The sequence below is a fragment of the Penicillium psychrosexuale genome (genome assembly GCF_028828465.1).
Source record: "Penicillium psychrosexuale strain IBT 29551 chromosome Unknown utg000003l, whole genome shotgun sequence".
NCBI classification, from domain to species: Eukaryota; Fungi; Ascomycota; class Eurotiomycetes; order Eurotiales; family Aspergillaceae; genus Penicillium; species Penicillium psychrosexuale.
In genome coordinates this window covers 1028960-1052099 of record NW_026643188.1, presented here as the reverse complement: position 1 = coordinate 1052099, position 23140 = coordinate 1028960, and the positions used below count along the sequence as shown (strand labels likewise).

Here is a 23140-nt window from a genome sequence, read left to right as displayed (position 1 = left end):
CTATGAACGGCCTTGCCGTGATCTGCACTCCCGCGAAGTATCGGCTCCCCCTCGTCTCGTACAATATGTCGGGGACCCTCCTAAGCGACGACGTCAAACGGGTGCCAAGAGATATGTACGTTGCACTCAAATCTAACATGGCATCATCGCGGACAGAGCGCATGTTCTGATTCGCGAAGGTACCGAGGGTTGTCTCGCCCATGTTACATGTACAACCACTCGGCGAATTGTGTTATTGGTCCAATAGGAAAATTAATATAGGCTTGTACCTGCTCACATGCACGTCTACCAATCCAGGTTCCATTATTTTCATATCCCGAAGAGCAGAGATTTTACTGGCGAAGATATCAAATCGGGGGTGAAGTGTCCGATAATGCCCGCTTGACTTTCAGTGTTTTCCCGAAATCTTGTGTGGGCCCAGGTGAATAAATTTTTTTTTCCTATGCTGCGTACGAAGTATGGCCAAAATAGGCATATAACCAAGCTATGCTTGTCAAAGGCTTCGCTTTCTTGGAATGTTCTTGGAAAGTACTTGGAAGGCTTGGTTGATGAGCCAAGAAGTAGTAAGCAAATATCCTGATCTTGGAAGTGTGGTTGACCTGTAAAAGTTTTCGAAATCCGCTGTCTTTGACATGGTTATCCCTTCCTAATGCGGAATCATCTTGGCGAATGGATCCGCCCACTTTTCCTCCCCAATTTTTTGACTCTCTTTGATATGGTTCTCGGGATGCTTCTTCGGGATGGTGTCTTCGGGAAGGGCTGCATCGGGCATACTCATACCCGTTAGATGGGACTTTCTGTTGTTGAGTCCGCAAGCCGTTAGTCTACATCCCACAGTTCTCATGTGACTACGGAGTATGGAGTGGAGTATGGAGTAGAGTATGGAGTACCTAGAATATGGAGTAGAATATGGCTCGTGATCCCGATGATCATTGCTCAAGACGGCATCCCCCTCAGAACCCCGGGAAATTATTGCAGTCCACGGCTGACCCGTCGCCGTAACCGGCCGGGGCATCGGGCACGACGCAGTTCCGAAGAAAAAAAAGGCAAGTTTCACGAGATCGTTGGAAGCATGGGAATACGTAATATTCGGGCCACACCAATCGGCACCGAGCGTGCACTGCCAATTGCGGTCGACGAATGGCCATTCAATGAAATCCTCGACCCCTGACCCACCTTCCCCCCACCTAATTTCGTATTCCCCCAGGTCGTGGAGGGTCGGGTAAGATTCCCTTTCCGGTTAAGTATCGTCGCTCACCTCCAGACGCCCACAAAAGCCACGAGAAAATAAGAAGACGAGCAAGCCTGCTATCTTAACGAATATACGCCATTCCATGTAACGTTGTTTAGTTAGTGTACAACATAGTGAGATAGATAACCCAAGGCCAAAAACGGTAAACACACGCCGCTCGGAGCACTTGGCAGACGAGATTTGCTTGTTGCATCCCCGCAACCCCACTCATTTGGCCCTTGGCCCCCTCCTTGGTCCCCACGGCGGGTCGCAAGACTTGCCTATCCAATGTTGAAGCGCCGCCGATGTCACTCCGAACTTTTCTCTTCTTGGCATTAACCCAATGGACATGCGCACTGAATGCATATAAGGTACAGAAACATTCCCCCCGGTGTCTGAGCTTCCTTTTTCTTCTTATGTCGCTTTGGTATTTCCCTCTCATCTAATAGAGGACGTTGATCATGTGGACCACAACCTCCGGCTTACGGGGCAAGAAGCTCCATCTTGCTATCACCTTCACATCCGTCGTTGGATTCTCACTTTTCGGATATGATCAGGGTTTGATGTCCGGTATCATCTCTGGTGACCAATTCACCAAGGAATTCCCTCCTCTCCATGGTGACTCTGAACATGTCGCCGTCCTGCGTGGTGCGGTCACTGCCTGTTACGAACTTGGTTGTTTCTTTGGTGCTATCTTCACAATGATGTACGGTCAGCGTATTGGCCGCACTCCTCTCCTGGTAGCCGGTGGTATCCTCATGATCGTCGGTACAGTTATCTCTACTGCTGCCTTCGGCCCCCACTGGGGACTGGGCCAGTTCGTTATTGGACGTGTCATCTCTGGTCTTGGAAACGGCATGGATACCGCGACTATCCCCGTCTGGCAGTCAGAGTGTTCGCGCGCTCACAACCGTGGTTTCCTCGTCTGCTTCGAGGGTGCTATCATCGCCGTCGGTACCTTCATCGCCTACTGGATTGATTTCGGTCTCTCTTATGTCGACAGCTCCGTTCAGTGGCGATTCCCCGTCGCCTTCCAGATTCTGTTCGCCGCGCTTGTCACTGGTGGTGCTCTTATGCTGCCCGAGTCGCCTCGTTGGTTCGTCATGCAGGGTCACGATGAGGAGGCCCTCAAGGTTCTCGCGCAGCTCAACGATAGTGCTGTCGATGCGGACGATGTGCTTGCCGATTTCAACATGATGAAGGCTGATCTCAAGGCCATGGAGAGTCTTGAGGCTAGTAGCTGGCGTGTCCTCTTCACTGGTGGTAAGACTCAGCACTTCCAGCGTATGGCGATCGGTTGCTCTGGCCAGTTCTTCCAGCAATTCACTGGTTGCAATGCCGCTATCTACTACTCGACCCTGCTATTCGAGCAAAACTTGCACATGGAGGGCAAGCTTCCCCTGGTTCTAGGAGGTGTTTTCGCCACTGTCTACGCTCTTGCTACTATCCCATCCTTCTTTATGATTGAGAAGGTCGGTCGCCGCAACCTGTTCTTGATTGGTTTCCTCGGTCAGGGTCTCAGCTTCATGATCACTATGGGTTGCCTCGTCAGATCGAACTCGCAGAATGCCAAGGGTGCGATTGTCGGTATCTTCCTCTTCATCTGCTTCTTCGCCTTTACTACGCTGCCTCTACCCTGGATCTACCCCCCGGAGATCAACCCCCTCCGCACTCGTACCAAGGCCGCCTCCGCTTCCACCTGCATGAACTGGATCACCAACTTCGCCGTCGTCATGTTCACTCCTGTGTTCTCCAACCAGTCCGACTGGGGTATCTACCTCTTCTTCGCGCTTATCAACTTTATCGCCATCCCCTTCGCCTGGTTCTTCTACTGTGAGACCGCCGGTCGTGATCTCGAGGAGGTTGACATCATCTTCGCCAAGGCCCACATTGAGGGCAAGTGGCCTTACCGGGTCGCACAGGAGATGCCCAAGCTCACCATTGCCCAAATTACCCAGTTCCAGAACGAACTGGGTCTCGATACCTCCGACCTCCAGGTCAACTCTGAAGCCGAGAAGGCCGAGACTGCTATGAGCAGCAGCAGTGAGGCCAAGAACGGCGATACCAAGCACGAGGAGTAAATGCTTCAATCGTCAGTTGCCCTTGGTTGATGTCGGCCGAGTGAGATTCGCGGAGCGAATCGAATTAATCATCTGTTTCGGATCTCATATTATCATGTGACCATAGAATCTCTATACCCCCCCCTGTGTCTAACGGGAAAGCGGGCAGACTAGTATGTGAATAGTCTGCTCTACGATCTTTTTCTCTTTTCTCGACATTTCATTCGATTTGAATACATACTTTTTACCGTAAAATCTCCCGTTTATCTAAACATTGTGGTAACGGATCTAAATGCGTTTGATGCTCCCTCTTGCCCTTGCAGTCTACGATCAGCACAGTAGTCGTATCCCCTTATGCGGGAAGGTGGAAAGTAAAGAAGGCTTGACAATATGGTGTACAACATATATAATACACTAAGATTTTGGTGCAAAGTTGGTAGAATTAACCAAGGCATTCCATTCAGATTCCACTTTCAATTTGTGTGCGTCGTGACTCGTAACTAACGAGGACCTTGGAAGCTCCTGCAGATCGAGCATCGATTAGAGGAATTCTAGGAGAGCCAAACCAAAGAAAACTTACATGTGCTTCGGCATAAATCCCATGTCTTAAATCAAACAACAGGGGTATAAAGTATTAGTTATAGGGCCCGAGGCATTCATGAAGACAATCTCGGCCACATGCCAAAAAAACAGCCGCGTTAGCTTCTTAGTTTCGCAGCAAAGGAATTAAATATTGAACTAGCCCATTGAAAAACCCTGTCTAAGCATAATAATATTAGAACTTAATCCAGAAGGACCTAGCCAGCCGCATAAGTACTCTTTTTTCTCAACGTCTCCCCAAACTTCCACAAAAACACTGGCGCCGGCACCCCGATGAAAATAGCCACGAACGCCAACAAACTATTTCCCCACCCATAGTTCAAAGCACTATACATATACGGTGCAAAAAGTGGAAACCCAAACCCAGCTAGCGAGCGCAGGAATGCACTAGCAGCAAGCGCACTAGCCGCAAACCTTGTATAGGTATCAACCATATAAGTCTGGATACACTGGAAGGCAATAATATTGCCAGTACCGAACAGTACAGCACCAATGTTCGGTGCGATCCAATGGCAGTGGTACTGAGCAGTCCAGCCGTAGATGAACAAGCCAGAGGGGATAAAGAAGGCGCCGACGAAGAGCAGCGGGACGCGGAACTCCGGTTTTCCGACACCGCCATTGCGGGCCTTGAGACGGCGGTAGATACGGTCATTTAACGGGGCGCAAATCTGTGAGCCGAGCCAGAAGCCTAGTCCGAGAGAGATGTAGTTCAGGCCGCCGATGCCAGTTGATTCGTTGTAATAGTTCGGGCTTGTCCAGAGGGTGGGAAATGTCGAGAGGACGAGGTACATGATTCCATAGATGTAGGCCATGAATAGGGCGAGGACTTGGACGATTGGCTGGGTGAGGAGGAGGCGGAAGGGACGGATGAGCGAGCTGCGCAGGACTTCGGGTAAGGTCTTATTTTGGCGCTCTGCTTCTGTTTGGTAGGATTCGTCGCCCGTTTCTTTGCGCAGGCGGACGGCGCGGTCGAGGAGGATCTTCGGACCGTAGCTCTCGCGTAGGAAGAAGAGGCCCATTAGCTGGATTAGGCCGTCGGTTATTGAGGTTGAATAGAAAACCCAGCGCCAGGTTGTGTTTTCGGCGATGAAGCCTCCTGCGATGGGCCCAAGGGCTGGGCCTAGGAGTGGTGCAAGACTGTAGATTGCAATTCCCTTCCCGCGCTCTTCAGCCCGGAAGCAATCTGAAAGGACCCCGCCGCCGATCTAGATGTGGTTAGATATAAGCTTTTCTTGAGCGGAGTTTTTCGGCTTGGCTTACTGCTAGCGGAGCGCTGCCTCCTAGTCCAGCAAAGAATCGGCAGACGATCATTTGGACTTTCGTTCGTGAGACCGCACACCCGATGTTGAAGACTAGGAAGAAGAGGTTGGCGAGTTGCAGAACGATGGTTCGGCCGTAGATCTCTGAAAATGGCCCGAGGAATAATGGGCCAACAGCGTAGGCTAGAACGAAGATTGAGAGCATAAGTTGTGAAACTACTTCGTCTGTGACATTGAGGTCCGCTACCAGTGATGGCAGTGCCGGTGCAACCATTGACGAAGAGACCGGCGAGATGAAGGTGAATAGTGATACGGTGATGACAGCAGCCCATTTCTTCTTGCTGCTCCAGTTTTTTGGGTTCTCGGGGTCTTCAGGGCCATCCCATTGTACCTGTACAACTTAATATCGAATGCAGATTTAGGAACATGGAACAACCTACCAGTTTTGGGTCGTGACGAGACCGGTTCGACCTTGCTGTCCTTGATTTCTCGAGTTCGGGCTGTGCAGTATTGGCTCTTTCTAGATCCAAATCGCGCTCGTTCACAATCCCGTTCCGCACTTCCTGAATAATATCGGGCGTATGCTCGTTTTCGACGGACGGTTCATCATCGTCGGACCCATCGAACCCATCGTCGCTGTGGTATACTGACTGGTCATTGAGATGTCGTCCCGAATAAACTCGATCTACCTGGGTCATTCCTGAATTTGACAGAGACCGTAGCCTCGTCCGTAGAGAACCAGCCAAGCTCTGAGATCGTGACTGCGTTCTTGACGCCTGAAACTCGGAATCGGTACTGGATATTGATGCCGACTGTGGTCCAGTCGAGCCAGATTCTTTATGGTCCGACATTATCGATGCTCATGCGGAGAACCAATCGAGAATAATTGGGGAAAGGACTGAAAATTTTTAATATATGAAGCCAACTAGATGGGCACGCGACACTGATTGATTCCCTAGAGAGAAAGAACCAGGCTGCAACAGCGGGGAACGTTTTTATATCAAATCAATAGCCACAATAAAAACCACCAGGCAGAAAGCCGGCATATTCCAACCATTGCGAACGGCGATAAAGCAGGAAGGACCTTAACACCGCCAGAAGAAAACCCACAGCTATCCAGTTTGGAATATTGCGCATAGTGATTGGCTGGTACCTAAAGCTTGACACGGATGACCCCTGGCCAGACCCCATTTGCCCCTTTGTTTATCACAAATTTTCCTGAATACCGGCGGCTTGACCCGTCTTGGGTTGTCATTAAGGCAGTGTGCATGTGGGGAGAAGCGGTATTTCGTGGCTCCGTTTGCAGCCTCAGGTGTTGATTGTCGGGTCTTCGGCACATAAGTCACGTGCGGTGGCTGATCGCCAATACCATATGCCACATTGGGAAGCCGGTATATGGGTTCTCCCGGTTCCGGGATATTTTTCATTGGCTGACACTTGTGTTGGTTTTATGTCCGATACAAACAGGCTGCTATCCCGGGATCATGCAGATTTGCTGGAGACATTATGATCGATCTGTACAATATATGCCGGGTGTTTATGTATCTTCGGATGTCCGATTTCCGATCGTTTTCGGTAGTCCGATTTACGTGACATTTTTCTTATATTAACGAGTCTAGACCGCTGGTTTATAGTTCGTGGCTGACCCTTGAGTTGCCGGGGAATAACTTAGGATCGGACTCGGAGTTTTCCAGAAATGTTCTGTGAAAGTCCGTGCTAGAGTGCTGCATAAATAACGATGTGTGGCATAAGGAAGCTGAGGTCTGGGGCTTTATAGATAAATGCAATACTCTGGCGATGGATCATTTGCTGCCGAACGAAGCTCGATATACAGTTAGAGGTTCATATTAGAAAGATTGTCAAGAAGATCAAGACCAGCAAGACCAGCAAGACCAGCAAGACCAGCAAGACCATCAAAACCATCAAAACCATCAAAACCATCAAAACCATTTTTTGTACAAACCTCTCTAAACCTCGGGAATAGAAGTGGCCGGCTCGGCTTACCCCACACTTTCTTATCTCTACCCAGAGATAACCGTTAGATTGGCGCTGAGATCCTTTAATCTCCTGCCTTCTTTCGATCTGCTCTAATCAAAGATGCCGCCAGATCGACGTGTGCAGCGAATTGTCCGAGTAAGAACAGGTTGTTTGACCTGCAGGCGTCGCAAGAAGAAATGCGACGAGACACGTCCAATCTGTGCTGGCTGTCAGCGCAATGACCTGGGCTGCCAGTGGCCAGATGTACCTGGCAAGAGAGATCCCAGCCATGAGGACGAAACTCAAGCATCTACAGTAGATGAGTGCCGACCGAATATTTCCGACGAAATTCATGAAATGGCGATGCCTAGGAGTCCCTCATCTCACCGAACGCCATCGATTTCATCGAGTGCAGGGCACTCGGTGACTACTGGAGACCAATTTGAAGACACAACGCTGCATGAGGAGACCCATAATCGACGACAACTGTCAACGGCTACCAGGACTGCCATTGCCAGTGATTCTCTTGTCGCCTCTTTCTCAATAGGAAACGTGCTGCCGCGCAGCCTATCCATGATGCCTGGATATGATGCTGAGTCTTATCAGCTTCTCAGTCATTACGTGGCCACAACAGCCGACTGCATGGCAAATGGCTCCACGCCTGTCAACCCCTTCCTGGTACAGATTGTACCCCTGGCATTTTCTAGTGACTTGCTGTTGCAGCTGGTAATCACTCAAAGCGCCGCTCACCGCGCGTTTCGGTCACGGGATGAATCAGATACAATTGCCCACAGCCACTACACAAAAGCCCTCCAGCATTTCCGCCGTGGAGTAACAGACTTTATCAACGGGAAAGAATCGAACCCCCTCGTGCTCCTAGTTGGGGCACTTCTGATGTGTTTTACCGAGGTAGGAAATCCATGATTCAAAAGTAGTGGGTTCAACAATCTGACAAAAACAGACTGCAAAGGGTGATATGAACGGGACAATATTCGACCACTTGTCCGCCGCCAACTCGTTGTTAGTCAAATTGCTTGCCCAGAGTGACTCGGCAGTTCCACGAGACTTGAAAGATTTCGTCATCGAATACTACACCTATACTGCGACCGTCAGCATGATCTCAATCGATGCTCGCTTTAGCGGGCAAATCTTCTTAAACTTGGATCTCGAACAACGGTCGCGTGAATTACTTCAGACTCAGTACGTGGGCAACTTGTGCGGTTGTTGGCTGGAGCTATTGCTGCTGATCCCGTGTATCTTCGATCTTGGCCGACAGTGGATCATGGACGATACGCAGGCGCTAATTCCAACAGCTGATGATATTGCCATGTTTGCATCTATCCAAGCCCAGATTCTACGCTGGTCGCCTTATCCCAATGTCGAAACGGAGGTCCGTCTGGCTGGGCTAATTTTCCAACAAGCCATACTCGTCTATCTGTACACCTCATTAGGTGGATTCCAATACACCAGAGATGGAATGTATAAAGGCATGGTGGAAAATGTCGTGACTGAAGCCATGTCATACCTGGATGAGCTGTCGCCCAGTGCGCGCATCAACTCCGGGCTCTGTTGGCCGATCGCTGTGGTGGGCTCATGCCTTCTCAACCCCGACCAACAGAATTGCCTACGAGGACGATTGAATGCCATGACCGAGACATTTGGTCTTGGAAATATGAACCGAACACTTCTACTGCTCGAAGCAATGTGGGAATCACCTGCGTCCGAGGCCGGGCCATGGAATATTTCTCGGGCAATGCAGCAAAACCAAATATGGATCTCATTTGCGTGATGTTGATCGTCATCCTGTTACTCATATTATGTACAACCTAGCAAAGTCACCATCCATTCATGCAGCCAAGTTCTTCGGCGCTTCCGTCGCCGGTCCCTCAGGCGTAACATATGCCTTTGTCAGGCCACCATCGACGACGAAGTCAGTAGCATTCACGAAACTGCTCTCATCACTAGCAAGGAAGATCACAGCGTGGGCCTGTTCAACCGCCTCGCCAAACCGACCGGTAGGGAAATGCACCTCACGACGGAAGCGTTTTTCCTTATCGTCACCAAGCCAATCCTGCAACAAAGGTGTGCTATCTGAATGTCAGTTCTATCAAAGGGTTTGAACGGGGAAAGGCCAAGATATCACATACTTGAGAGGCGCAGGACAAAGGGAATTGAATCGGAATCCCTCGCGGGCATGAACGATAGCTAGCTCCCGGGTCATTGCCAATACAGCACCCTTGCTAGCGGTATACGCCAACTGCGGTGTCGCTGCCCCAACCAGCGCAACCATACTAGCAGTATTAATCACGCTAGCGCGCTTCTTGCCATGCCTCCGGAATGCGCGCACAGCATGCTTCGAGCCATACCACACGCCCTTCACATTGATATTCATTGTGCGATCCCAGATATCCTCGGGACACTCTCCCGAATCTCCGTCCTTGGGGTGCATGATCCCAGCATTATTGAAGATGATATCTAGTCCACCCCAGGCATCGAGATGAGCGACTGCTGCTTCGATTTGGGACTCGTTTGAGACATCGACGACTTTAGTCTCGACCTTTCCGGTGCGGGTTGAGGCGGGCACGACACTGTTCACCTTGGACAGTGCTTTGTCTAGGCCTGCTTCACTAATGTCGGTCATTAGGACGGAGGCGCCTTCGCGGAGCATGAGGATTGTGGTTTCGAGACCGATACCTCTGCTTTTGTTAGTTCTGTCTTTTATTGTTCGGTTGGATAGTGGGATAGCGGTACATACCCAGCTGCACCGGTGATGATGGCATTCTTGCCTTCAAGACGTCCAACCATTTTGATGTTGTGTGTGTGATATGATTGAAGGAGCTAGGGAGAATGGAACGGTTTGGGTGGTTGACAAGAATGAATAAAAATGACTGCAGAGGGCCCTTGGTAACGGCCTGAATTTATAGCATTTCCTATCTCCAATTCTCCAATCTCCAAGTCCACATTGTACAATCTCCATACCGGAGCAGCTCCCACCGATATCCAGTTCACATGGTAATTAGACCACCCACGCGGGTCAACGCGCTATATTCCCCCCTTTTTCCCTTTTTCGAGTCATCTCGATTCACACAAATGTGGTACAAGTTCAAAGCTCCATCGCGCTCCTACTACCCCACCCGATAGCGCGGTGAGCTCAACATGCGGGGCATGAGGGGCAGCTGTTAGATAGATCTTCACCCGTTCAAGTGCATGAAGCATTTCCCGGTAGTGGTTGGGTCTCGGGCCTAAGGGAGCGCGGTCCGGGACCGCGCTGCCATAGTGGGGATCTCTTTGGATAAAGCATCCCACGGATGCTCACAGGCCCGGAGGTTATCCCCAAAGACATGCTCGGATCGGACAGTTGAATAGTTGAATGAAACTGTTGCGGGGCTACTGTGTGAGGGTGAGAGTTGAGATTCCTACGGGGAGGGTCTATGCCGTCCATGTCTGAGGCATACAAGTGACGGCCTAAGGCCACAATATCCAATAGCAAGTTGCAACTAACGGTATTGAGATTTCTTGAATTGTTCTAGATCACAACATTATTTAACCATCTTCAAAATCGTCTACTCATGCTGAGCCATCCTTGATGTGGTAGCTCTTCAGCTTTACAAATCCATCGTATCCCCGTGGCCCAAGAGTGCATCCCAAACCCGACGTCTTCCAACCGATCCAGGCAAGGTCCTAATGTGCAATATTAACATTAATGAGCCATTGAAAAAAGTCGATAAATTGTCAAAATAGCTTACCGGGCTTGGATAGTCACAGCGATTAATGAACACCGTACCGGCCTCAATGCGATCGATCAACTCCTCTCCGCGAGTGATATCCTTCGTCCAGACACTCGCCGTCAGACCATACTCACTGTCATTCATCAATTTAATAGCTTCGTCATCACTGGAGACCTTCATGATTGGTATCACAGGACCGAACGTCTCCTCCTTCATCGTAGCCATGGTATGGTTGACATTGGTCAAAACAACCGGAGAGACAAAGTTACCTTTTTGGGTTTGGGGGTTGGTTGCTACTTCAAAGCTTATGTTCTGGGGAGTAGAGTTGACAGCTCCTTTAGCAATCGCGTCTTTGACATGGGCAGTGATCTTCTCCATGGCCTGCGTTGAGATGACAGGGCCTGTAGTTGTGCTTTCATCCTGTGGATCACCGAGTTTATACCTGATTCGAATGTCAGAGAGATATTCCCTTTCGAACGTAGTCAACCTCACGATTTCAGCTCCTCCTGCACAGCGCGAACAAATTCCTCGTAAATTTTTTCATGCACGTATACCCGCTCTATGGAACAGCAGCTCTGTCCTGAATTGAAAACAGCTCCGTCGACGAGTTGCTCTGCAACATGCTTCACGTCGACATCTGGACGAACATATGCGGGATCATTTCCACCAAGCTCGAGGTTAACAGGCTTGATGTGATGGGCGGTTGCCTCCCTGAGTCTAATCCCACCTGCAGTTGAACCGGTGAATGAGACAGACTGGATCTCGGAAATCTGTGCCACCTGATCCAAGACATCCAGATCTCCAATGTGAATGATCTGAAGGACCTGAGGCGGAAGTCCCGCCTCAGTAAAGACCTCGAGTAGTCTATTTCCAAATAGCGGGGTCTGTGGCGAAGGGCGCAGGATAACACTGTTACCAGCAATAAGTGCCGGGACAAGGGCATTGACAGTAGTCAGATAAGGATACTATCATATTGATGAGCTAATCTGAGGATACTTCAATAGCAGTGCTCACTCACATTCCAAGCACCCGCAATAAGTACCGGTCCCATGGGAACACGCTTGACTGTTCGGCGGAAGCCGGCTTCTGGCCGACCAGGGAGATCAGATAGGCTCTCTTCGGCAATATCCATCAAGTACTCGGCGCGCAGACGCATAGTGTTGATCTCCGATGCACAGTACCGGATGGGTCGTCCCATTTGCGCAGTCAATTCCTTGGCGAGATCATCGCGACGCTGCTCAATGATATCTAGTGCTCTTTTCACAATGCTCTTTCTATCCTCCAGAGAGGTTGTTCTGTATGACTCAAAGGCTTGCTTTGAGGCAGCAGCAACTTTGGTAGCTTCTTTGAGTGAAGTGCCAGGCTGGTCAAAAATGACCTCGTGCGTTGAGGGGCAGACGGTACGGATCTGGTTTGACATAGCGTAGGTTGTGTATCTGGTGGGAAAAAGAGTGGAATCCCGAAGGTGGGAGAGGTGGAATTTATAGCGCGGAGCCGGCGCGGTTGCATATCTGACAGCTTATCTCACTTATTTTTTCTTGCACTTTTAGTGTTTATCTCGATCTTCTAACAATATCATTTTGTTTTGTTATTTGGCCTTCGAATCTACTATGAATCTTGCAATTACCTTCGCTATTAACCACCCATCATGGGAATCACCCATTCGGGATAAACCACCGTTATACAATTCATCGTCAAACATCCCATTCTCATGTCTGGCTTCGAGCAGGCACGACATAATAGCCTCGTTGTATTCCGGGTGTCCTTGTACCGACAGCACTCGATTGGGCAAGTAAAGACCCTGGACTTCACATTTTGGACTTGTAGCCAGGTTTGTGCAACCGACTGGAACATCAAAGACAATATCCCGGTGCATTTGTTGAATGCTCTGTATCCAATCAGAATTTCCCTCAACCGAGCTTGTTCAGATGTTTCTCCACTTGCCAGTGTATCCTTTCCAAATAGTTTCTTCCCGGTCTCAGTCAGGGTGAGCTTCTCGACAGAAATCTCCCATCCCGCTTCGTTTCTGCCAACTCGAGCCCCCAGCGCCCGAGCAAGAATCTGATGCCCAAAGCAAATCCCAACCACCGGCTTTTCGTGTGTTAAAACAGTCTCACGAACGTTGCGGGTAAGGTCACGGATCCACCGGTCATCAGCCCAGGCGTCGTGTTCTACCAAGTAGTATTAGTTGTCCCATTCGGATATCAAAGTGAATGGCAACGTACTACTTCCAGTCAGAAGAACGGCGTCGACATCCTCTAGATCAAGAAATCGGTTGTTGTCCACCATCTGATGTTCACTAAATTCCACCATAATATCTTTGAATTTCTCGGATACTTCCAAGTCTTTCAAGGCTTTCCTCAAAAGGTCTTGGAATATTGAGAAGTAGTCGCCATACTTTCTGAGAATAGGCTGGATAGGCGTGTCACACACGAGAACGGCGATATGAATGCGAATGGAGTGTATCATACTGGAGAATGTGTACTTCCACTTTAGATTCAGAATGCACAATGAACACATGAGGTTAATACAATTTAATCCAAAGCCGGACTCTCAAGTTCTGTATCATTTCGACAGGATAAGCGCGCTATCTACGGAACCCCACAGCGCGGACCGCGGAGCATCTCACATCCCATCATAGCTTCACCTATGACCATTGTTTTCCAAGGTTGCGTGTAAAGAGAGTACGCGCTATTGTCTATCATCTGCACTGCGCGGGGATATTTCCGGTCTCAGTGATGCGCGGCATTAATGTCGACCACTTGTTGGACCCGCAACCTCAGCAACCCACTATTCACGCAATTGTATAAAGCCACAGGGGCCGGCGAAATGTCTCTTTTGATTCACACCCCAATTGTTGAACTCGGCTAGTTAGTCCTGCTGCAATTGTTGGATTTCTCCAAAATGACTACGCCCACTATAATCACTCTCGAATCACTCCCCAACCTTCTAGCCGATGACATCAAAGTCAAAGTCGCCGGTATCGACAGCGATGGAGTGCTTCGTGGCAAAGTTATGGCCAAGGAGAAGTTCCTTGGGATTGCTGAAAAGGGATTCGGCTTCAGCTCAGCTCTTTTCGGCTGGGACATGCACGATATGCTATGGACAACTGATACACGGATCGCGCCCCCGGAATCAGGGTACGCAGACTTCCTGGCTGTTCCAGATCTGAACTCGTTCCGCCGTCTACCTTGGGAAGAAAATATCCCTTTCTTCCTAGTGCGTTTTCTTGATGATACGCGCCCGGTTTCTGCGGATGGGAGAGGTATGTTGAGGAGTCTGTGTGACAGGCTTGCGGGGGAAGGGCTTCATGCTTTAGCTGGAGGTAAGTTACGGGAAATTTTGGCGAGGGAGTCTAAAAAGCTGATATCAGACAGTCGAACTTGAATTTATGAACTTCCAGACTCCTTCCGAAGATGGATACGGCAGTGCAGGCTCCCAGCACCCCAACCTCGCTACTTTCCTAGAGAAAAACCCCCCTAGTGCCTTGCGGCCAATTACAGCTGGCATGTTTTGCTATAGTTCAACGCGACCGGTTGTCAACAAGAAGTACTTCTACGATATTTTCAATACCAGTGCGCAGATAAATTGTGGCATTGAAGGATGGCACACTGAGGGAGGGCCCGGTGTCTATGAAGCAGTATGTCATCCGTCCAGGTCATCCCGTGAACTACTCTGACACTCTACGTAGGCCTTGAAGGTTTCCGAAATTGGCGAAATGGCAGACAAAGTGGCATTATTCAAGTGAGTGCCGCAAATACCGCAAATGTTGCTTCTAGCTCTAACAAGGCGACAGACTCTTAACCAAGTCCTTAGGGGTTGACCACGGCATTACACCATGCTTCATGGCTAAGCCTATGCAAGGCATGCCAGGCAGCTCCGGACACATCCACATCTCCCTTTCTGACAAGGATGGGAACAACCTGTTTGCAAGAGAGACACCCGAGGCGAACCCTCAATGGTCGGACATCGCATACCTCTCCGAAACAGGACGTCATTTCCTTGCTGGTCTTCTGGAAGCTCTGCCAGATATCATGCCATTGTTTGCGCCGACTGTGAACTCATACAAGCGCCTCGTGGAGAACTACTGGGCACCAGTGCACATTAGCTGGGGACTCGAGGACCGGATTGCATCAATCCGAGTTATCACGCCACCAATATGCAAGCCAGGTGCCACGCGTTTCGAAGTCCGCATTCCTGGGGCTGATCTACATCCCCATTATGCACTGAGTGTCATCCTTGCAGCCGGCTGGAGGGGTGTACAGAAAAAGCTTGAGATCAAGGTCCCACCGATGTCTGCACGCACACCAGAGGACCGTCCAGAACTTCTTCCCAATACTTTGGACAAGGCTTTGGACCGTTTCTCAGCTCCGGGAAGTATTGCGCGGGAGATTCTGAGCTCGGAGTTTGTAGACTTTTTCACAGCCACAAGACAGCACGAATTGGGACTTTGGAGAGAAGCTGTGACTGATTGGTAAGTTGGAAATACTGTGCTACCTATAAATGCAAGACTAACTCGGTTATAGGGAGTTGAAGCGATATATTGAAATAGTGTAAACGAGCGAAGCAAACTGATCTCATGACTCTGTATTCATATACCAGGTCCGAACCCGACTTTTCTTTCAAACAAATCAAATTCTACTCTCGCTGTACCTATTTCATCCTGGCCGATTCAAATGATTAGTTTCTTCGAACAATTACATCGAAGTCTGTTTAGTCCATAGTGCTTGCCATGCATTACCCGGGCCCTCCCCGATAAACTCATTCGCCTAAACCCCCGCAAGCCCACATGCTAGACAGCAACTACTTATACCTCTGTATATCTGTATATATAGCTGTTATTGAGATGAAGTCCGAAAAATGGCCTCTCGGTATGGAACAAGGCCCCACGCCCGCTTATGGTATCACAACCAATGAAAATGAAGTCTTTGGTACTTGTGCATGTTTCTGCAGGTCATAGGCTTATATCGAATAAGACTTGAGCCCAGCTGGAATAAACACCGAGACTAGTTTATTACCTGTTTTTGTCCAAACGACCCCTGAACCTATCTCTTAATTCAGACTTCAAGGTGCTTTTAGGCCGCCCACGTGATGGTCGGCAGAAACACTGGAGCTCGTCCGGGGGGAGTGATAGCCCCGAACTGAACTTATATATGTACTCATGTGTATATAGGAAACATCAATTCATAAAGGCATTATATTCGTAAAGCCAGCACGATGGCTTCGAATCTTCCTCTCCCTCTCCCGCCGCGCACCCCCCCCTCCGCCAGCGGACGACGAACATGCCTCCCAGATCAACTCGGGGATACCCATCGATCGCAATTCCCTATCACCGCTTAAGGCTTCCTTTACGAAGGGTATCATGGACGCCGAAATCAGAAATACCCTGAGCCCCACAAAGTCTTCTTTCAATCTAGCAGCCTCGCCTGAAGATGCAGAGACGCCGATCGAGAATGGCTTGGGCGACACATCCGCGGGGCCATTCAATTTCAATACTACTGTTATGGCGAAGAGTCCAGTGATCAAATCGGTGAGTTGAATCGCGCTGATGACCTGTGATGGCGGCGGTGTTAACTTATTCCCTCGTGTTTCAGAACATGGGACAACGTCGTGGCCACAAGTACAAACACAGTAGCATCTCGCACCAGATCTTCCTCGAGCCTCCTCCTCGCGCGCCCCTAGCCCTTCCGAATTCCTTGCCCATGCCAACACTGAAAGAATGCCGATCTAGCATGTCGAAGGAACAAAAGACCCGCTTCTGGTGGAGTGTATGCCATATGTTCATTGCGGCATACACGCTCTGGACCGCACATGGGTCCTTGGCCATGACAGCACTGTCACATCTGATTCTATTTGACTCACTCGGGGCTCTATTATGTGTTGCGGTTGATGTGCTTGGCAATTTTGAAGTTTGGAAGAGATCGACTATCCGCCACCCGTTTGGCCTTGAACGTGCAGAAGTTTTAGCCGGATTCGCTATGGCTGTGCTTCTTTTATTTATGGGGATGGATCTAATCTCCCATAATTTGCAGCATTTCCTCGAAAAGGCTGGTCATGAGCCTCATCACCCCCATGACCATGATCGGATTTCTCTGGGTAGTGTGGATGTGACTGCAGTTCTAGCTATCTCATCAACGCTCGTGTCAGCCATTGGTCTCAAGAACCATGCTCGAATTGGTAAGGCTATGCGATTTGGGTACATCGAATCTCTTCCATCGGTCTTGAGCAACCCGTCCCACTTTCTCACCCTCTCTTGTTCAGCTCTGCTGCTGCTTCTACCTCTGGTCTCGATCCGGATCTATGATTGGCTCGATAAGCTCTTATCTGGTACCATTGCATTCTCAATGTGCTTCCTGGGAACTCGCTTGGTGAAAACTCTAGGCTCCATGCTTCTCATGTCCTACTCCGGCCAAGGAGTTTCTGATGTCATCAAGGATATTGAAGCCGACGCTGCTGTGTTCGGCATTGACGACGCTCGATTCTGGCAGGTCCATTATGGGCTGTGCATGGCAAACCTCAAGCTCCGAGTCAACGGATCTGAGGATAATCTTGTCCGGCTACGGGAGAAGATATCTAGCTTGATTCGCAACAGGCTAGGTGGTGGGTATGGCACCGGGGGTCAAAGATGGGAGGTGTCTTTGCAATTCACGATTGAGCGTACATGATCTCTTCGATATCGATAGCTGTTGTCTTACTATTGTCTTATATGTTCAGCTGTGCATATGTTTCATTCATTCTACGGGATACCCCTGTATATTAAGATCATTCATTCAATAGCCGCTCCGCAATAAGATCAGGCTATCTCTCGAAATCAAACATTGATTTGAACTACAAATACATAAAAATATCAATTTGAAAATTTATGGCAAGTCACATTCTCCCTTTCCATTCCGGTATATTCCTCGCTTTCCTCGTTACTTTCACCAATATATCCCTCTCTATTTTTCTCCGCACATAATAACCACACTCGCTTCAAGCATGGACACGGAGCTTGGCAACCTCAACATAGGGAAATGTCTTCACATCAATCTTGGTCTGAGTGATCTCAGCCTTGATAGCTGCTGCGCTAAGAGCAGCGCGGGCAACGGCATCAGTGTCACAAAGTGTGACTGAGTTCACACCTGGTCTGGCACCAGCAGCGGTCACCCAGTGGACTCCTTCAGTTGGAACACCGACAGCAAATCGCTTTGGGTGCACACGGCCATGGGTGTCAATGAGATGGTATGGGCTTTGAGTCACATCAAGACCACCAGTCTCGTATCCGTCAATCGTGTGAGCGCGGCATTGACCAGTTTTGAACAAATGGGAAAGAAGCTCATCTCCCGTGTTTCGGAGTTTCGGCTCTGGCAAGCGGGCTTCGATCAATGTGGTAACACGGATTGGCTCGCCTGGCACCTCAGGCGAGTGGACTAGCCAAGCCTCGTCCTGGGCCTTTACCTGTGGACGGGGACCAAGGACTTCCAAAACCCCCGCATCCATGAGCGCAATCATTTGCTCAATACGTTGGCGAGGAGGTCCAATTGACACATAGGCATTCAGAGGTGTGTACCAGCGGTCGAGATTCTCTCGATGAGAAGCGCCGGTCAATCCATTGTGATCCACGATGAGTCGGAGTTCGTTTCTCAGATCGCGCATCACATCCAAAGCTGCCTTTAGTGGACCGTTCAGATTTCCAAGGGCGGCCTCCTTGGCATCCTCACGAAGGTAGGCGATCAACCACTCACGCCACTCAGTGGTAGTATTGAAGACCTGGTCTCCCTGTGGGCGCTGGATACGCTCCCAGGACCACCACTTCTCTTCCGAGATACCAAAGTCACGAAGGACTTGCGCTTCCTCCGGACTCTTTGGCTCAGTTTCTAGGAACCTCTTCTGGAAGTCGGTCTGGTCCAACTTATCGCGTTTCAACAAGGTCAAGTAATAAACGGTTTCCACTTCTTTGGAAAGGAGAGGCCAAATATCCTGGAGGAAGTCTGGAGCTTTTCCAGCATCAGAATGCTTGCGGAAAGCGTTGATTACTTCTTCAGTGAAGACGAGGGGCATGTGGCGGCCGTATGCCCCTTTGCCGTTGTCGCCACGGGAGTGATATGGAATGCCACGACGAGATCCGGCAACCATCCGAGGCTCATTGCCCGATGGGTGGTATTTCAAGCCGTTAGGAGTTTCGGAGAAGCTACCACCCCGGGACAATGTTAACAAGGCCATGTAATCGAAGAAGTTGAGACCAAGACCACGCAGGAAAACGTTCTCTCCAGGAGCAATAACAGAAAGATCAACATCCGCCGGGTTTGAGGGCGTGATATGATGAAGGCCATTTAGCTCTGCGTAAGCATTGAGTTTCCGTTGTTCAATATCTAGCAGAAGCGGGACGTGACCCTGCGCAAGAATGACAGCTGCGAGGCTAGAAAGGGTTCGGCCATTCGACAGCTTGAGCGTTTGCTGGCCATAGGACGTGTCATCCAAGCGGACAGCAAAAGCAGGATGCACCTCAATCTGCACTTGAGGTGGTGCTTGTCGCACAGTCTCTTGGAAGATCCATTCGAGATATTGGCCGTACTCGGCACGGGTTCCATAATCATCAGGTCCAAGGCCAGGGATCTTATCGGCAGCCCAGGTGTAGAGACTTGGCCCTGGACGAATTGGGCCTGAGCAGATAATACTATCATCAGTGAACAAGGTCACCTGGGAGCTGACTGTGTTCATCAGAAGTTGATCCGACTGCTTTGTACGCCAGACACGACCCGCGCCTGGGGGCGATGGATCAACGATATGAACGGTCAGTCGTGCCCCTGGGGCAAGATACTCGGGTGCCGAGGCACAAAGACGCTCCAGAGCGCTAGTTCCTCGAGGTCCGGCACCGACAATGGCAACATGGGTGTGCATCTCAGTAGGCTGAACGGCGGAAGGCATTGTGGTCTGTTTTAAAGGAAATATGATGTAGAACTTTCGAAGGCGAGACAGAAGAACTAAGGTATCGGGGTTCTTGTACTCTTCATATACTCGATTATTTTCAGAATGGCCCGTTGGAATGTTGTTGGATATAATGCAGCGGGAATAAACAGCCCTTTTTATATCCTCTCAGTATATCCGGCTATGAACTGAAGGTTTTTCTTCAGCTGGCATCGTCGGTCTCGCCATTGAGACGCAACACTGAGGGACGGTGCCTTCCACGTGCAGCGTTCCAGACCGATAATCCGCAACATGAGCAGCAAATAGACTGCTCTGATGGTGAAACGCCTCGAGATCCCGTCCAATTTTTTACGCAGGGGCATAGGGCCAGGGATACTTTCGGATTTAATGCATACAATGGCGCCTTAATGCCTTAGTTTGGTATGGCAGAAAAATCAAGATACCTATTACGGAGGCCTGCGCATCTGGCGCCATGAATATAAAGCTATTTTTGCCATACAATCCATACATCGCATGATTCTTAGGCGGTTTGAACCTGAATTCAGTGATAACCCTACAAAACTCGATATCAATAGACTTGACTTTTATTATATTGAATAGAGAATTGGTAGTTCATCTAATATAAGAGGTTTTTACGACTTTAGCTTCGGGAAGTAACAGGTAGACGGCAAGCGGCAGAGGGTACACGACAGACGGCACCCGGCGGCACGCCGAATAGGGCTTCAGTGGTGACAGCTGAATAGTGATAACGTACTCCGTAGACTCGGCAATAGTATCACCTCAGCGACAGATGTTTACCTCAAATTTGTTCCCTCTGGAAGGTACATTCAATTTTTACTGCCATACCGGGACCTGAAAAATTCAAAACACTCTAATAAAAATCAAATCCATTGAGCTTATCTTGATAGAGTAAGGTGGTAAAGAAGTTGGAAGTAGTTATTCCATGCCGAAAACTTTATAAGAAGACCTTGTGATTTAATATTGCTTCGCTTCGCTCCAAGAAGCGGCCAGGATTAAGGCCAACATCAGGCAACAAGGCCGCAATGAATTGCATTAAATCCGAAAGTAACCCTAGCCCCTATGCCCCTGCATAATCTCGCAAGAAGAATGATATATGAGACTGCCAAATGATCACCTTGCATGCAGACAATGACAAGAATTCCCGGCCACCCTTGGGCGTCCAGATCTCCTTGCTTGAATTTGCGAGATGTACGAACCGGTACGGAGCAGTTATGGGATAGGGTATTTCTTCACTTCACTATAGCTACAGAACGCCGCTAGGTATTAGCACTCCAGCTTGCTCCAAATCCTTCAAATATGATACATATGGAGTACGGAGTAGTAGCACCAACTAAGCTAAGATATCGGGCAGCAGAATTATAGGATCCGCGGCTCGTACCCGGTTGAAACCGAGTACGAGCCCAACCTGGCATCGAGAGCAATGGGGTGGAAAGGAGTTCATATATGGCTGGCTGAACTACCCGCAGACGTGTAAGTACCCATAGATAGGAAAAGGCAAAAGGCATATAAGACGAAGATAAAAAAGGTAATAATAAAAAAGTAAGGGTGCAGATAAGAATGGAAGATGGGAGCCACTCGCTAATGAACCCCTTTCCGGGGGAAGGTGTTGGCGTTGTGCGTAGCCCGGTCCAGGTACTCGTTGCCAAGGATCCTCCCAGCACACCTTCAGCCCCTCTTCGAAGAGTTGATGGTGCAGGGTGTCAATTTTCGGGTCTGTAGGCATGATAGTCGGACGGTTGTGTATGAATAGGGATATGAGTTGGATTATGGGACAGGAGAAGGAACAGTGAGACCCTTTAACGAGCGCAGCTGCAAGTGTCACCTGGCCATGTGGTTGGTCCTTGCCTCCCTCGCCGGATTAGACAGAATTTCTGATTTCCAGCCCACCTCTCTTCTCTACTTCTTGCCTGTCTGGATCTGGCAAAGACTCAAATTCATAGGGGGACTAGAACAGACAAGTGTCTCCAACCTTATTTCCATGCCGAGAAGTCTATTGCCCATCAATTTTGGTATTAGCGCTATTTGGAATGCAGGTGAACTATCCTGGAGACAGGTTATGTAATTTGCTAATAACTGTGTCATACAGTTACTGTCGTATTAATTCAATCAGAGGGTCCGGGAATGAAGCTAGCAAGCCCTATGCGTGGTTAGCCGTTCCAAATTTGGAGTATCTTCCTGGAATAAGCTACCGAAAGGTGCTAGAATTTTAGACTTTTTAGCTTCATGATTATTGAGTCTGGTTTGGTTAGCTTTCTAGATTCGCTTGACGCAGATTTGGCAGTTGCCAAGCGTTCAGTGATCTATAGTTGAGTGCTTAACAAAGCAAAACGACACGGTAAGTCAAGCGAGATTAATGGCACTCGTCGTCATTGACCAGCTTGAATAAACATCATCCTTGGCTTGGTTGAGCTAATTTCAGGACTAGTAGTCGCCACGCTGACAGTAGCCTAACCATGTAATAAGGTTGGTGTCCTTATGTTATATGTACAGAACCGTGAGCGTCAAAACTCAGGACTGGCCAACATTTGATGCTTCTTGCCTATCTATGCATTGTATGTTCTTCATGGAGGAGAAATTAGTTGTTGAATTTGCTGGACGGTAGGAAACATTATGCTATGAAGTGTGGTCTCGTGGAAAATATAGCCTAGGAAGTACTCGGTAATACCAGATATATCCGTGAGCCAGGGCCAAGTAAGAAACATAAGAGAAAACAGACAATGAAAGAATGTAGGTATCTATCGCCAATCCAAGGTCTTCATAGAATTCAATATGACAATCTCGGAAGTCATGATTGCATGAAAATCGAATATTAAGCCTCTTAGGGGAAACCGTGGCAAGCCAGCTTGAAAGAGACATAGCCAGGCTGGAGGATGTCAGGGAGACACTGGCCCTCGGCGAAGGGGCTGTGTTCGAAAGGTAGGAAGTACACAGGCTCACCAGAGCAGCCATCGTTGTTCCAGATGGTCACGCCGTGGCAGAAAATGGTGTCTTTGGTATCCAAGCGAGCGCGGAAGGAATAGTTGTCAATGCTCCAGTCACGGTTGACAGGGGTCTTGTCGCATGTCACAGGAGTGACGCTCACATCGGCGGAGAACTTGGCCTCGCCGAATGCAGGGCGGCCAACGTCGCACTTCTCCCATGAGAGGAAACTAACGCTGGCGACAGGGAAGCCGGCGTATACAGTCATGGCAAAGGTGGCCGCGGTGGCAAGGGTCTGTTTGTGTTAGCAAGTTGTATACATCTAAGTGTAACGATTGAGGGGTGGAATCACCTTAGAGAAGTGCATCTTGGTCGGGAGTAAAGATTGTTGGGCAAAGAAAGTAATTCTCCGGCTAGGAAAGGCGTTAAAGAGAGTGT

The 23140-nt window shown here is 49.3% G+C and overlaps 9 protein-coding genes across 9 annotated transcripts; 4 read left to right on the top strand and 5 right to left on the bottom strand.

Annotated features, from left to right (window-relative positions):
- Positions 1-1692: 1692 nt before the first annotated feature.
- On the top strand, positions 1693-3312 carry N7518_004316 (sugar porter family MFS transporter; the record flags this gene model as incomplete). Its single annotated transcript, XM_057185243.1, has 1 exon — positions 1693-3312. The coding sequence occupies one exon, from the start codon at positions 1693-1695 to the stop codon at positions 3310-3312; it is 1620 nt and encodes a 539-aa protein (XP_057042013.1).
- Positions 3313-4088: 776 nt separating this feature from the next.
- On the bottom strand, positions 4089-6001 carry N7518_004315 (MFS transporter; the record flags this gene model as incomplete). Its single annotated transcript, XM_057185242.1, has 3 exons — positions 4089-5096; positions 5152-5541; positions 5591-6001. The coding sequence occupies 3 exons, from the start codon at positions 5999-6001 to the stop codon at positions 4089-4091; spliced, it is 1809 nt and encodes a 602-aa protein (XP_057042012.1).
- Positions 6002-7247: 1246 nt separating this feature from the next.
- Positions 7248-8916, top strand: N7518_004314 (Zn(II)2Cys6 transcription factor; the record flags this gene model as incomplete). Its single annotated transcript, XM_057185241.1, has 2 exons — positions 7248-8036; positions 8089-8916. The coding sequence occupies 2 exons, from the start codon at positions 7248-7250 to the stop codon at positions 8914-8916; spliced, it is 1617 nt and encodes a 538-aa protein (XP_057042011.1).
- A 57-nt stretch (positions 8917-8973) lies between these two features.
- Positions 8974-9932, bottom strand: N7518_004313 (oxidoreductase, short-chain dehydrogenase/reductase family; the record flags this gene model as incomplete). Its single annotated transcript, XM_057185240.1, has 3 exons — positions 8974-9214; positions 9275-9823; positions 9883-9932. The coding sequence occupies 3 exons, from the start codon at positions 9930-9932 to the stop codon at positions 8974-8976; spliced, it is 840 nt and encodes a 279-aa protein (XP_057042010.1).
- A 762-nt stretch (positions 9933-10694) lies between these two features.
- Positions 10695-12275, bottom strand: N7518_004312 (aldehyde dehydrogenase family protein; the record flags this gene model as incomplete). Its single annotated transcript, XM_057185239.1, has 4 exons — positions 10695-10808; positions 10874-11297; positions 11348-11820; positions 11874-12275. The coding sequence occupies 4 exons, from the start codon at positions 12273-12275 to the stop codon at positions 10695-10697; spliced, it is 1413 nt and encodes a 470-aa protein (XP_057042009.1).
- Positions 12276-13759: 1484 nt separating this feature from the next.
- Positions 13760-15333, top strand: N7518_004311 (glutamine synthetase family protein; the record flags this gene model as incomplete). The annotated part of the gene is made up of 4 exons (XM_057185238.1): positions 13760-14180; positions 14233-14495; positions 14547-14599; positions 14652-15333. The coding sequence occupies 4 exons, from the start codon at positions 13760-13762 to the stop codon at positions 15331-15333; spliced, it is 1419 nt and encodes a 472-aa protein (XP_057042008.1).
- Positions 15334-15768: 435 nt separating this feature from the next.
- On the top strand, positions 15769-17520 carry N7518_004310 (cation efflux family protein family; the record flags this gene model as incomplete). Its single annotated transcript, XM_057185237.1, has 3 exons — positions 15769-15786; positions 16029-16385; positions 16450-17520. The coding sequence occupies 3 exons, from the start codon at positions 15769-15771 to the stop codon at positions 17518-17520; spliced, it is 1446 nt and encodes a 481-aa protein (XP_057042007.1).
- Positions 17521-17827: 307 nt separating this feature from the next.
- Positions 17828-19762, bottom strand: N7518_004309 (FAD/NAD(P)-binding protein; the record flags this gene model as incomplete). Its single annotated transcript, XM_057185236.1, has 1 exon — positions 17828-19762. One exon carries the CDS (start codon positions 19760-19762, stop codon positions 17828-17830), a length of 1935 nt encoding a protein of 644 aa, XP_057042006.1.
- A 2839-nt stretch (positions 19763-22601) lies between these two features.
- Positions 22602-23069, bottom strand: ccpA (the record flags this gene model as incomplete). The annotated part of the gene is made up of 2 exons (XM_057185235.1): positions 22602-22997; positions 23055-23069. The coding sequence occupies 2 exons, from the start codon at positions 23067-23069 to the stop codon at positions 22602-22604; spliced, it is 411 nt and encodes a 136-aa protein (XP_057042005.1).
- Between the last annotated feature and the right edge of the window lie 71 nt (positions 23070-23140).